General features: G+C 43.7%; 1 protein-coding gene across 2 annotated transcripts; it reads right to left on the bottom strand.

The window, feature by feature from the left end:
• Nucleotides 1-864: 864 nt before the first annotated feature.
• On the bottom strand, nt 865-9,595 carry tox4b (TOX high mobility group box family member 4 b). 2 transcript variants are annotated; one of them, XM_061960849.2, is made up of 9 exons: nt 9,406-9,595; nt 7,944-8,012; nt 7,589-7,873; nt 7,262-7,522; nt 6,858-7,187; nt 3,921-4,001; nt 3,242-3,853; nt 3,017-3,171; nt 865-2,948 (listed from the first exon to the last, which is right to left on the bottom strand). In XM_061960849.2, exons 1-9 carry the CDS (start codon nt 9,409-9,411, stop codon nt 2,891-2,893), a joined length of 1,857 nt encoding a protein of 618 aa, XP_061816833.1. In that variant the 5' UTR covers nt 9,412-9,595; the 3' UTR covers nt 865-2,890. The 2 variants fall into 2 exon arrangements, with proteins under 2 accessions (XP_061816833.1, XP_061816832.1); XM_061960848.2 differs by lacking the exon at nt 9,406-9,595 and adding an exon at nt 8,364-8,906.
• Between the last annotated feature and the right edge of the window lie 3,014 nt (nt 9,596-12,609).

The following is a 12,609-nucleotide window of genomic DNA, read 5'->3' as shown; positions in this document are numbered from 1 at the left end:
ACCATGTTGTTGTCTGTCTATCTGTGTTGGCCCTGCGATGAGGTGGCGACTTGTCCAGGGTGTACCCCGCCTTCCGCCCGAATGCAGCTGAGATAGGCTCCAGCACTCCCCGCGACCCCAAAATGAACAAGCGGTAGAAAATGGATGGATGGTATCTTGCTTACACAAAAACATTAAATGTGTCTTAGAAGATCCCAAATGTCACCTTAATTATCAATTTAACACAATTTGATTTCCTTATAGTTTATTTCACACCCAAACTAATTGACGATGAGTGCTCTGTTTGGTATTCTTTAGTTACAATCATAATAGTGCCTTGTTTACAGGATGTAAATTTACTGCTTTTCTTCATCCATATCAGTGTCAACCATGTCATTAGCATCAGAGTTTCATCAGTTGCATAATAATCATATTAGTACTGTATCGGAGTTTCAAAGACTACAAATACCATATTATTGTCATAAAAATCATTGTAAGGTTTGATGACTCTGTGCAGTCATGTGGTGTTCACATTTAAGTTAATTGTGGCAGAAGAATGGACTATATACTATGGACTATATACACATTTTTAATTTTATCATGTACATGTGAGGGTGTTAATTTTTATTGTATTTTACTTTTTTAATCTAATTTGTTTTATTCTGTTCATACTCTGTAAATGTGGCTGATGTAGGAAAGTAATGATTTACAAGAGCCCCTCACTGTGATTTTTTTTTTTACTTCCTATTAATTTTGATGTTACATGGCCCTGTTCCTGTATTGTTTTTAAAGCGAAGTGTTCATAGTAAAACAACTTCAAATATTACAATTGTGGGTTAATTCTGTCTATTTATGTCATCTGGGAGGTACCAAACACCCACTGTATTAAAACATAAAACATTTTATTTCACCATTAGAAACACTTGCAGGTTTTAGTGAAGCAGTCCATCCTTCCTGCCCATGTCCATCAGCACAAAGTGTCCCATTATTAATGTATCATTTTCATTTTAAAAAGGACAAGTAGTTTGTTCCAGTAGTGTCAACAGGACTGATGTAGTTTTTTGATTGTTGTACATCTCAGGTGGTCCACGTGACACTGAATATGCATAAGTTGTACAAAAATAATCCAAGCGGGAACACTCTCACAGGTGGAAAGTGAACCAGTTTTTCGTCTTTCCTGAATCTTAGCACCAATTTTCAAATCGTTGCGTTGTCCTTGAAACACCCCCCTTGAGAAACAAAACCTAAACATGTGTTTAATCCACAGGTCTCCAAACTTTTTTGCACCAGTATCCGGTTTAATGTAGGCATTATTTTCCATGTTTGGCAGATAAATTCAGCTAATACAACTCACCATAACGCTGAATTAGTAGGAGCCCTAGGCTTGTTTCTTTCCAATGAAATGGGCCCTGTGCGGTTAATGCCACACAGTGCATACCATCAACCTGCTGGGGACTGCAGATAGATATTAGCCTTTGGCTACAATCTGGCACATTTACATTTCATATGTTTATTAATGTGCATTGTTCCATGTAACAAAGATATAACAAATGGCAACTTCCTATCAGAAGTTTTATTAAGCATCTATGAACAAGCTTATTGGTTGGTAAATGGGAAAGACGGTTGTTTTTAAATTATTTAATTTATACCGGTCCCCGGACTGGTGGTTGAGGTCCACTGGTTTAGACAATAAGTGAAGCTCTTTTTCTTTCCCAAACTGAGCCGAATGTGCATTTTGTCTGGAATTTTAAAAAATGTGTTCATGCAGATGACGCACGAAAATATTCAAGTCACCCCGGATTTCCACAAGATACGTAATGGCTGCTGAACTGCAACACCGCAGAACATCTCCAGCTTTGCCGTCCGAGACGGCACTTGTGGAAAAGACAACAGTTTTGCTTTGCAAAACGACTACTTTATTTTTGGATTTGTAGCAAGCAACAACAGCAGCAGCACTATCTCTGGCGAGTTATTACACACACTTCAAACTTTCACTAACCACTCCCGTGCTTCTCCCGCCTCATGGCAGGTCAGAGTTGACACAGGCCCCTAAATAGCTGTACAGGCTACACCTGTAATGATTCTTTGATTTTGGTCCTCCAGAATCAGCATGTCCTCCCTCATCCATTGTGTCAACGGGTTGAAATAACGTCTAAAAAACCTTTCACAAGTTGACTTCAAGTTGACCCTGCCCATAAGGTTGTTTCAAGGTGTAAGATACAAACGGCCTTGAACACTTAGTACTTTTATTTTGAAAGTAAACCGGGTCATTTATTTTGTGTTTGTGAATTACTTTTTGTTCCGTTTTTGCTAAATTGATCCGCCGTGCTGCGGCGACCGGCAAAATTAGAAGCGCTGCGTATATTTAGCGTGGGGCTTCTGAATGTCCGAGCCGTGCACAGAGCGCCCACCAGCGGTGAAAAGTGACACATTGGTTAGAATGTATATGGAAAACATCTGGAGCCGTTCAGCAGCCGTTATGCATCTTGTGAAAACCCGGGGTGATGCTCCATGTTTCACGCCAAGGAGCTGTTGTTTACGGCAAAACATCTTTTCACAAGAGCACACCACACCCACTGTAATACAGCAAAATCCTTGAAATGAGCTGTAAAAAAAACCCCTGGAACACCTTTTCCTCCTTGATGTTTCTTCAAGTTCATTAAAAAACATTGTCTTTATAAAATGTCTCTTTTTTTTTTTTTTTTAACATTTGTTGGATGTTTTCCCTCCTTCCTGCTGGAGAGAGAGTAAAGCAGCAGTGTTGAGTTCCTCCCCATGTACTGGGATAAAACTCACATGTACCGATTCCTGAGCCTCATCTGGCCACCACTCACTCACACACTCACTCACTCACTCACTCACTCACTCACTCACTCACTCACTCACTCACTCACACCTTTCCTGGGTCGCACTATGTGACAGTGGTGAAGTTCCGCCCTCGGATGGCACACCAGGCTGTGAAAACGTCCCTGCAGACAGGAAAAAGTTAGAATGGCATTAAAGTAGCTATTTCTTCCTTGTTTGAAGGTGTACTGACCTGCAGTGTGTGGCAACACACTCGTTGCTGCAGTACTCTTTGTCCCAGTCTTTGCTCTCCACTGCCGGGTTGGTGCAGCCGGCACGTACACAAATGTTTGGATGGGCGGCTGTCGTGACGGCAGGTCTGGGCGCAACGTTCACCTCCACCTGCATCTGACACTCAAGCACACATTGTAATCATTGTCAGCAGCATCCTCCAGTGGTCAAACAAAACTGCGCTTACCCCCTCCTCCGCCTCCACCACTTCTTCTACTTTTGTCCCCACGGCAGTTAGATCTCCCAACTCCATCGTCACATCCGACGTTTTGCTCAACGACGTCACAATTATCGGCTCGCAAGAATCTAATTGGCGAGCCGCCGGGACTACTTTGATCTGCAGGGGAGGAGGAGCCGTGGCAGCGGCAGCGCCCCCTCCTCGAGGTTTAGCCTGTAGTGGGGGCGGAGCCTGGGCGTGCAGCATCTGCTGCAGCCGCGGCGGTGGGGGGGTGTTCTGCATCTGCTGCAGTGGTGGTGGTTGGCGTGGCGACGAGGCAGGCATCGCCGTGACAGAGACGGCGCCGGAGGGCAGCTGCAACTGCTTGATGATGATCTTGGTGACGGTGGGAGGGCTTGGGGTAGCTACGGCGGCAGGTGGTGGCTGTGGTTTGATCGCGCCTGTGCGGGAGCGCGTGGTGACCTGAGGCAGGTCTACGATGATGTTGGAGGTGCAGATGTTGGTGATAGTGTTCTCCTCGGGGTTGTAGTGCTGGGCCCTGGTGGGCCGGGCGGAAACAACAGGTGCTGGAGGGGCTCGACGGGGTGGCGAAGGTTTTGAGTCCAATACTTCAATGGGAGCCTGGAGAGAATGGCACACAATATAACAACATGCACATGTGATTTTCACCAAAAACTAAAAAACCCACCTGAGAATTTAGACCGGCTCTGTATTCCGCAAGTGCTTTCAAGTAATCCTTCTTGGCAAGTTCATTTTTCCTCTTGTAAACCTTTGAAAGAGGGGAGAGACAAGGCTTTTGTCACGTGCTGAAGAGTGGACAGACAGCCCCATATAATGGACCAACTATGGCCATAAGAGGGTATCAAACTGGTCCACAAATCAGTATCTTTCTCATACTGGCCAAATCTACTAGATTAGATATCAAATACAAATAAAAACCCCTCAGATCTGACAAAACGTCCAAGTTATCACCCAAATGTCAAAACGACCACATAAATGCTCAATTTAACGCTGCGCGACATGCTGCAAACCTAGATTCAGCGGCTGTATTGCAATATAGCTAGCTAACAGCTGCTAGAGCGTCAGTCAATTATCCCCACGATGTTGTCATCTCAGCTGTGTGAGTTACTTTACATTGAAGAAAGAGAAAAGTAGCCGAGTGCAATTTGTATGGCGCAATTGTCTCAGGTGGCGATAGCAGTGGACATTTTTACACCACAAATTTGAATGAACATTTTTTTTTATATCATCACGGTAAAAGGTTTTTGGTTAGTGCTAAAAAGAAGACGGTCATTCAATCCACTGCTTTACTGGAAAATTTCTATGTGCACGTTTAAAAAGTGTGGAGGGTGAGAGGCTCTTCAGCACAGCCTCTATGATATTTTATGATGTTGAAGTGACAAATGAATATTTTTTTCTTATTTAACTTAGAAATGTTGTTACAATGTTGTATACTCATGTTAAAAAATGCCAAAGCATCAAATCATATGCATGAGCTTGCACGCAGTTTTGATGCCTCTGTTCGCTGGCTTTTACTGTCTGTCTACGTCGTGACGTCCCAGCGAGGTGGATGTACTTATTTGGACATTACGTTAAGCTCTCAGCCATAAACGATGTCTCCCTCTCAGCTTCAGGTTGTGACCAAACATATATATAATATTTTAATCTAATCTTGGCATCTGCTTAATAACACTGACATGTGACATGCATTGACATAAATGCTGTTAAACACAACTTTTGTTATGCAGAGTCTGAATTGGTAGGAATTATAATTCTTTTCATTTGCTTTAAAATATTTAAACTTTTGTTTTACCGTAATTGTACTTCAAATCTTAGCAAGTTGATAAGAAGGTTGGTATCAGTCTGTGTCGCTTGCTATCAGTCGATACAACTAAGTCTGGGCCAATGATACATTTTACTCGACAATATATTGTCCCTCAAATTATTTCAGATAACCATAATTTTCAGCTTTAGTTTGAGACCAAATTAAGCACTAATGTAATCATGTCATATAATTCTAATGATGCATGTAACCCTTTCTAACGCAATAAAGTTGTATTTTTAATTAGTATTTTTTTACCATTGTAATTGGTCAGGGTCAATAATGTTTTGATAATCCTGAATAAGTAAACAATACAAATACAATTTGACTCTCAATTTATGTTATTGACTCTCAATTTATGTAAGCAAAAATTGCACTTTAATAAATACTGAACATCTGGAAGTGCAGTTCTTCCCCAGCTGGAAAAACTGGGTGGGTGGTTTTTTAGCCATCACTTTCCAACAAATTTGCCATACTGGCTCATTTCGTCCATGTTGATGGGCTAATTTTGTTTATTCGGTTTGAAGCCAAAATATTCCGATAAGGGGATAGATAGTTGGCTTTGCAATCTTTGTTCTTTTCAATTTTTGCTTCTCCCTGGCGACTGGCAAGGCTATGTCGCTGTCAGAAGCTCACAGTCCTGCCTCCATTCACAGAGACAAAGATTGTGGATGACTACCAAGAACTTTCACTCCGTTTAATTCTGCTATTCCAAAACTGGGAGCGATCCAGAGTTAAACCTCTTGCACTCTGTTTGGAAGCTAGAGAAGAAGAAAGTAAACGCACACAGAGGTGGCAATTTTTCCAATGCCGGCGCAATTATCGAGGTTATCGTTAGATTAATGTATTTATTGATCGTCCAGGTCTATATACAACGTTGCAGTATTGATATCGGGCTATCCCTAGTACCCCTCGCCCCAAAAGCTGTAGATTTAGGAGACAAGGGCACTGTAGTTGAATAGCCTTGGTCAAGGATCCTAAAAATAAGAATGTGAAGTTAATCCTGGATCAAAAGAACCGAATAATACGATCTCCTCCAGATGATACCGCATTTTTCGGAGTATAAGTTGCACCGGAGTATAAGTCGCACCTGCAGAAAATGCATAATAAAGAAGGAAAAAAACATATATAAGTCGCACTGGAGTATAAGTCGCATTTTTGGGGGAAACTTATTTGATAAAACCCAACACCAAGAATAGACATTTGAAAGGCAATTTAAAATAAATAAAAAATAGTGAACAACAGGCTGAGTAAGTGTACGTTATATGAGGCATAAATAACCAACTGAGAACGTGCCTGGTATGTTAATGTAACATATTATGGTAAGAGTCATTCAAATAACTATAACATATAGAACATGCTATACATTTACCAAACAATCTGTCACTCCTAATCGCTAAATCCCATGAAATCTTCAACGTCTAGTGTCTTACGTGAATGAGCTAAATAATATTATTTGATATTTTACGGTAATGTGTTAATAATTTCACACATAAGTCGCTCCTGAGTATAAGTCGCACCCCCGGCCAAACTATCAATCAATCAATCAATGTTTATTTATATAGCCCTAAATCACAAGTGTCTCAAAGGGCTGCACAAGCCACTATGAAAAAAACTGCGACTTATAGTCCGAAAAATACGGTACTTGGTTTGACATTCAAGCTTTACATCATGCAAAGGCAAAATTGTGCATGAAAAAAGGAAACATCCTCCGAAGACTACTTACATCATACAAGTGTAAAAGCAGTCAAACACCAACAAACTATATAAAACGATTGCATCATCCACTATGTTAAATCTTACTTGCTTCTGCTCCTCCCCGAGGCTGTCCCACATGGATGCCACTATCTTGGACACTTCTCCAAACGTGGCGTTGGGGTTTTGTCCCTTAATGGCCGCCTGAGTGTCACTGAAGAAAAGAGCGTATGCCGACACGGGCTTCTGCGGCTCATTGGGGTCTTTCTTTTCCTCCTTCTTTTTCCTTCCCCTCTTTCCGGCACCGCCTCCTTTCCGACCGATGGCTGTAGAGATGCCGGCAGCCGGGGCAGACAATGGCGCATCGGCCAGAGTGGGGTCAAGGGACATGACCCCGGCAGAGTAGGCCTGAGTGATGGGGGACTCCACCAGGATGCTCTGATGGCAGGGACAGAAAGCGTCATGCAGGAAGCGGTCGATTTAGAAAGATAGAGATCACGAGGGAATCTTACCCTTCTGAAGTCGTCCATGTCATCATCCTGCAGCGAGCTGGTGGGTGACGCCGTAGCCGACAGACGGTTCTCCGGCGACTCAGGGCGCTGAAGAATATTCCCTGCACCCAAGCCAAGCCCAAGTTGAGCGCTGAGCTCCGACTGGTCGATGGTGGTCAGCTGGTTGGAGCCCAGCAGGCTTTGACTCATGTCTCCCAGCGGAACATCGATCGTGACTGGCGACGAGCTGCTGAACTGGGACCCGATGGGATGGCCCAGATCCTGTAGGAGGATTAATTTAGTTTTTGTGACTGAATCCAGAGCATGGACATCTCATGCCATCCTCACCATGCCCAGCGACGACCCCAGCAGAGCGCCTCCAGATTGGTTGATGACCCCAAGACTTAGGTGCTCCAGCCCCTGCGAGGGTGGGTGGACGAAAGTTGAGGCGAAGGACGGGTCGTCACCTTCCACCACAGCGTTCCTGGGCACCACCACACTGTCGGAGGTGCTGGTGTCTGACAGCTCCCCGAAGTGAGACACCACATCGGAGACGGTAAGTGCCGAATCGGGGTCCAGGGAGATGGGCGGGATTTCAAACTCCTCATCGCCCAGACTGGGAGTGTGAAACGTCTGGATTGAGACGGGACGAGTCAGTTTTAACACTCCTGACCACATTCAGGAGATGACAAGGCTTACTTACTTCTGATGGAGCGAGGAAGGGGTGGCCTGACCCTGAAATAGTCAGGTAGTTGTCACTGCCTCCCGGGAACTGAAAGACAGGGAGGGGAGTCAGTTAAAAAAGCAAGTTACTGGGTTTGAAACTGCACTAAAAGAACTGCATGTTCTCCTGCTTCATCTCATACTCCAAAAACATGCATGTTGGCCAGTTTGTTGAGGACAATAATTCGTAGGCGTAAGTGGGTTTGTCTGTGTGTCCTGTGTTTGACAGTTGACCAGTCCAAGGTGTACCCCGCCTCTCGCCCTAAGCCAGCTGGGACAGGCTCCAGATCACCCGTTACCCTCATGGGAACAAGCGCCAAACAAAAACGGATGGATGGATGCCTGCCTATTTTGTTCGAATGACAAATGGCTGTCAAGCCTCACAGCTCAATGAAATCACCTTGTTGTCAGAGTCAAATCCGTTGTAGGTCTGCGGGTCCAAGAACTCTGGATCACCATCGTGCTGCCCGGGTCCGCCAGATAAATCCGAATAAAAATTCAGGTCCATCCTTTTTTTGGGGTAGACAACTCCCAGGGAAATTAATAATCACAATGTCCCCGCTAACCTCTGCGCACTAATTGTGGATGCAGGATTGAAAGACATATAAATGAAAGTCAAGATGATTCCGCCAACATCCAGCAGCACTGTGGAGGATCGCGTAATCGAACATGTGGACGCCCCAACAATAAACCAGTCCACAGGGCTGGCTAGCTACCAATTAACGTGGCTCTCTTATGGCGGTTTAGCTTTAGCCGAATATGACGCAAGGTTGCGGTGCTGTCACTGCTACTACACACTCAGCAGCCGTTTGTCTGGAGCTCCCCCAAGCCGGCAAAATACCGGCGGCCCGGTTAAAGCTACTTGACGCGACAGGAAACCCTGCGTGACCGTTGCATCCGACCCAAATCTCCGGTCTGGCCCGGCTCAGGCTGCTCAATGGAACCGGAGACACTGATGCTAGGACAGCCCGGGCTGTTGTGTCAAACTACCCCAAACCGGATATGCAGCAATGTTTGTTTCAGGATAAAATCCCACCAATATGTCCTCTTCCGTGGAATAATGCTATCCGACAGTTTATTTCCATCACAACACTGCAATAATTTACTCCACATTTACAGCCTTTAGATTAACTTCACAATGTCAGGCTGAAATCCACGTTGCATTGACATGGAGTTTTACTTTGAAAGACAACACCGGACAAGCATTTCACAACATTTAACAAATAGAACTTAGCCTCGTTTCATTTAGTGTTTGTTTAAAATGCTGACACGTCTCTCACAGTAGTTGTATGTTCATATGCCAACAGTAAACTAACAATAATTTAATAAATGAAATCAGCTCGTATTCAACTGACAACTAATGCTTTTTAACAGGCTAATCGTCAGCAATGACGACAAACTTGGTTATTTTTTCATGTCAAATGGTGACATAGTCATCTTACCTCCATGATGGCGGTCTTATTGTTTTTTTCCGTCTTTGATTCCACTTTGCCGGAGTGAACTTCGACAACACTCGGTTTCCTCAACTATCACAACATGGCACCGGCTAGCAGATTGGAATTACTCCCGGAAGTGACGCCTGTACGTCCCAGACTCCCAGTGTTGCGTTTCCGGCCCTAGGTAAACCGTATTACCATACGACTCTACTGTATTTATCTATGCTGAACAAAATTATAAACGCAACGCTTTTTTTTGCTTCCATTTTCATGAGTTGTACTCAAAGGTCTAAAAGTTTTACTATATACACAAAATACCTATTCCTCTCAAATATTGTCTACAAATCTGTCTAAATCTGTGTTAGTGAGCATTTCTTCTTTGCCAAGATAATCCATCTCACCGCACAGGTGCGGCAGCTCAAGATGCTGACTACACAGCATGATTATTGCACAGGTGTGCCTTAGGATGCCGTAATAAAAGGCTACTCTGAAATGCGTTTGCGTCACGCAGTGCAACACATCTCCTTTGCATAGAGTTGATCAGGTTGTTGATTGTGGCCTGTGGAATGTTGGTCCACTCTTCAACTACTGTGCCAAGTTGCTGGAAGTTGTCAGGATCTGATACACAATACACAGCATCCCAAACATGCTCAATGGGTGACATGTCCGATGAGTATGCAGGCCACGCAAGAACTGGGATATTTCCAGCTTCCAGGAATTGTGTCCAGGTCCTTGCAACATGGAGCCGTGTATTGTCATGCTGCAACATGAGGGTGATGGTCTCCGATGAATAGCACATCAATGGGCCTCAGGATCTCGTCACGGTATCTCTGTGTATTCAAAATGCCATCATTAAAATACACTTGCGTTCCTTGTCCATAATATACACCTGCCCATACCATAACCCCTCCCCCACCATGGGCCACTCCATTCACAACGTTGACATCAGCAAACCGCTCTCCCACACACGCTGTCTGCCATCTGCTCTGAACAGTGAAAACAGGGATTCATCCGTGAAGAGAACACCTCTCCAACGTGCCAGACGCCATCAAATGTGAGCGTTTGCCTGCTCAAGTCAGTTACGACGACAAACTGCGGTCAGGTTGAGACCCCGATGAGGATGATGAGCATGCAGATGAGCTTTCCTGAGATGGTTTCTCACAGTTTGTGCAGAAATTGTTTGGTTATGCAAACTAATTGTTGCAGCAGCTGTCCAGGTGGCTGGTCTCAGATGATCATGGAGGTGCAGCTGCTGAATGTGGAGGTCCTGGGCTGGTGTGGTTACACACGGTCTGCGGTTGTGAGGCTGGTTGGATGTACTGCCAAATTCTCTGAAATGCCTTTGAAGACGGCTTATGGTAGAGAAATGAACATTCAATCCACCGGCTACAGCTCTGGTGGACATTCCTGCAGTCAGCATGCCAATATTTGAGAGGATTATGTATTTTGTGTACAGTATGTACAAACCCCGTTTTCATATGACATACTTGCCAACCCTCCCGGATTTTCCGAGAGACTCCCGAAATTCAGCGCCTTTCCCGAAAACCTCCCGGGACAAATTTCTCCCGAAAATCTCCCGAAATTCAGGCGGAGCTGGAGGCCACGCCCCCTCCAGCTCCATGCGGCTCTGAGTCTGCTTTCCCACAATATAAACAGCGTGCCTGCCCAATCACGTTATAACTGTAGAATGATCGAGGGCGAGTTCTTGGTTTCTTATGTGGGTTTATTGTTAGGCAGTTTCATTAACGTCCTCCCAGCGCGGTAACAACACACAACTACAGCAGTCACATTTTCGTCTACCGTAAAGCAGTTCGTCTGCCGTTAACAGCAATGTTGTGACACTCCTAAACAGGACAATACTGCCATCTAGTGCATTTGATGAAAGCACTTTTGTGCGTGCTACACAGCAATGCATCATCAGAGAGGGTGTTTAGCATGGTTAGAAAAATAGTGACAGAGAATAGAACAAGGATGGACAATTCAACCCTTAACTCAACAATGAATAGATGAGTGTTTTATGTGTGTGTATATGTGTAAATAAATAAACACTGAAATTCAAGTATTTATATATATATATATATATATATATATATATATATATATATATATATATATAATAAAATAAATATATATTTATAGCTAGAATTCACTGAAAGTCAAGTATTGCTTATAGATATATATATATATATATATATATATATATATATATATATATATATATATGTATATGTATATGAAATACTTGACTTGGTGAATTCTAGCTGTAAATATACTCCTCCCCTCTTAACCACGCCCCCGCCCCCCACCCCCCACCCCCCACCTCCCGAAATCGGAGGTCTCAAGGTTGGCAAGTATGCCATATGAGTTGGGAAATTGTGTTAGATGTAAATATAAACGGAATACAATGATTTGCAAATCATTTTCAACCCATATTCAGTTGAATATGCTACAAAGACAACATATTAGATGTTCAAACTGATAAACAATCACTAACTTTAGAATTTGATGCCAGCAACACGTGACAAAGAAGTTGGGAAAGGTGACAATAAATACTGATAAAGTTGAAGAATGCTCATCAAACACTTATTTGGAACATCCCACAGGTGAACAGGCAAATTGGGAACAGGTGGGTGCCATGACTGGGTATAAAAGTAGATTCCATGAAATGCTCAGTCATTCACAAACAAGGATGGGGTGACGGTCACCACTTTGTCAACAAATGCGTGAGCAAATTGTTGAACAGTTTAAGAAAAACCTTTCTCAACCAGCTATTGCAAGGAATTTAGGGATTTCACCATCTACGGTCCGTAATATCATCAAAGGGTTCAGAGAATCTGGAGAAATCAGTGCACGTAAGCAGCTAAGCCCGTGACCTTCGATCTCTCAGGTTGTACTGCATCAACAAGCGACATCGCGTGTAAAGGATATCACCAAATGGGTTCGGGAACACTTCAGAAACCCACTGTCAGTAACTACAGTTGGTCGCTACATCTGTAAGTGCAAGTTAAAACTCTCCTATGTAAGGCGAAAACCGTTTATCAACAACACCCAGAAAAGCCGTCGGCTTCGCTGGGCCTAAGCTCATCTAAGATGGACTGATACAAAGTGGAAAAGTGTTCTGTGGTCTGACGAGTCCACATTTCAAATTGTTTTTGGAAACTGTGGACGTCGTGTCCTCCGGACCAAAGAGGAAAAGAACCATCCGGATTG

Source organism: Nerophis lumbriciformis, linkage group LG05, assembly GCF_033978685.3.
Source record: "Nerophis lumbriciformis linkage group LG05, RoL_Nlum_v2.1, whole genome shotgun sequence".
Lineage (NCBI taxonomy): Eukaryota > Metazoa > Chordata > Actinopteri > Syngnathiformes > Syngnathidae > Nerophis > Nerophis lumbriciformis.
This window is presented reverse-complemented; position numbering and strand designations above follow the sequence as displayed.

Coding starts and splice junctions, on each gene's coding strand:
- tox4b (XM_061960848.2), bottom strand. CDS start 8,471: ATGGACCTGAATTTTTATTCGGATTTATCTGGCGGACCCGGGCAGCAC. Junction 8,013..8,363: donor GATTTGACTCTGACAACAAG/GTGATTTCATTG, acceptor CCTGTCTTTCAG/TTCCCGGGAGGCAGTGACAA. Junction 3,854..3,920: donor GAGCCGGTCTAAATTCTCAG/GTGGGTTTTTTA, acceptor CATTCTCTCCAG/GCTCCCATTGAAGTATTGGA.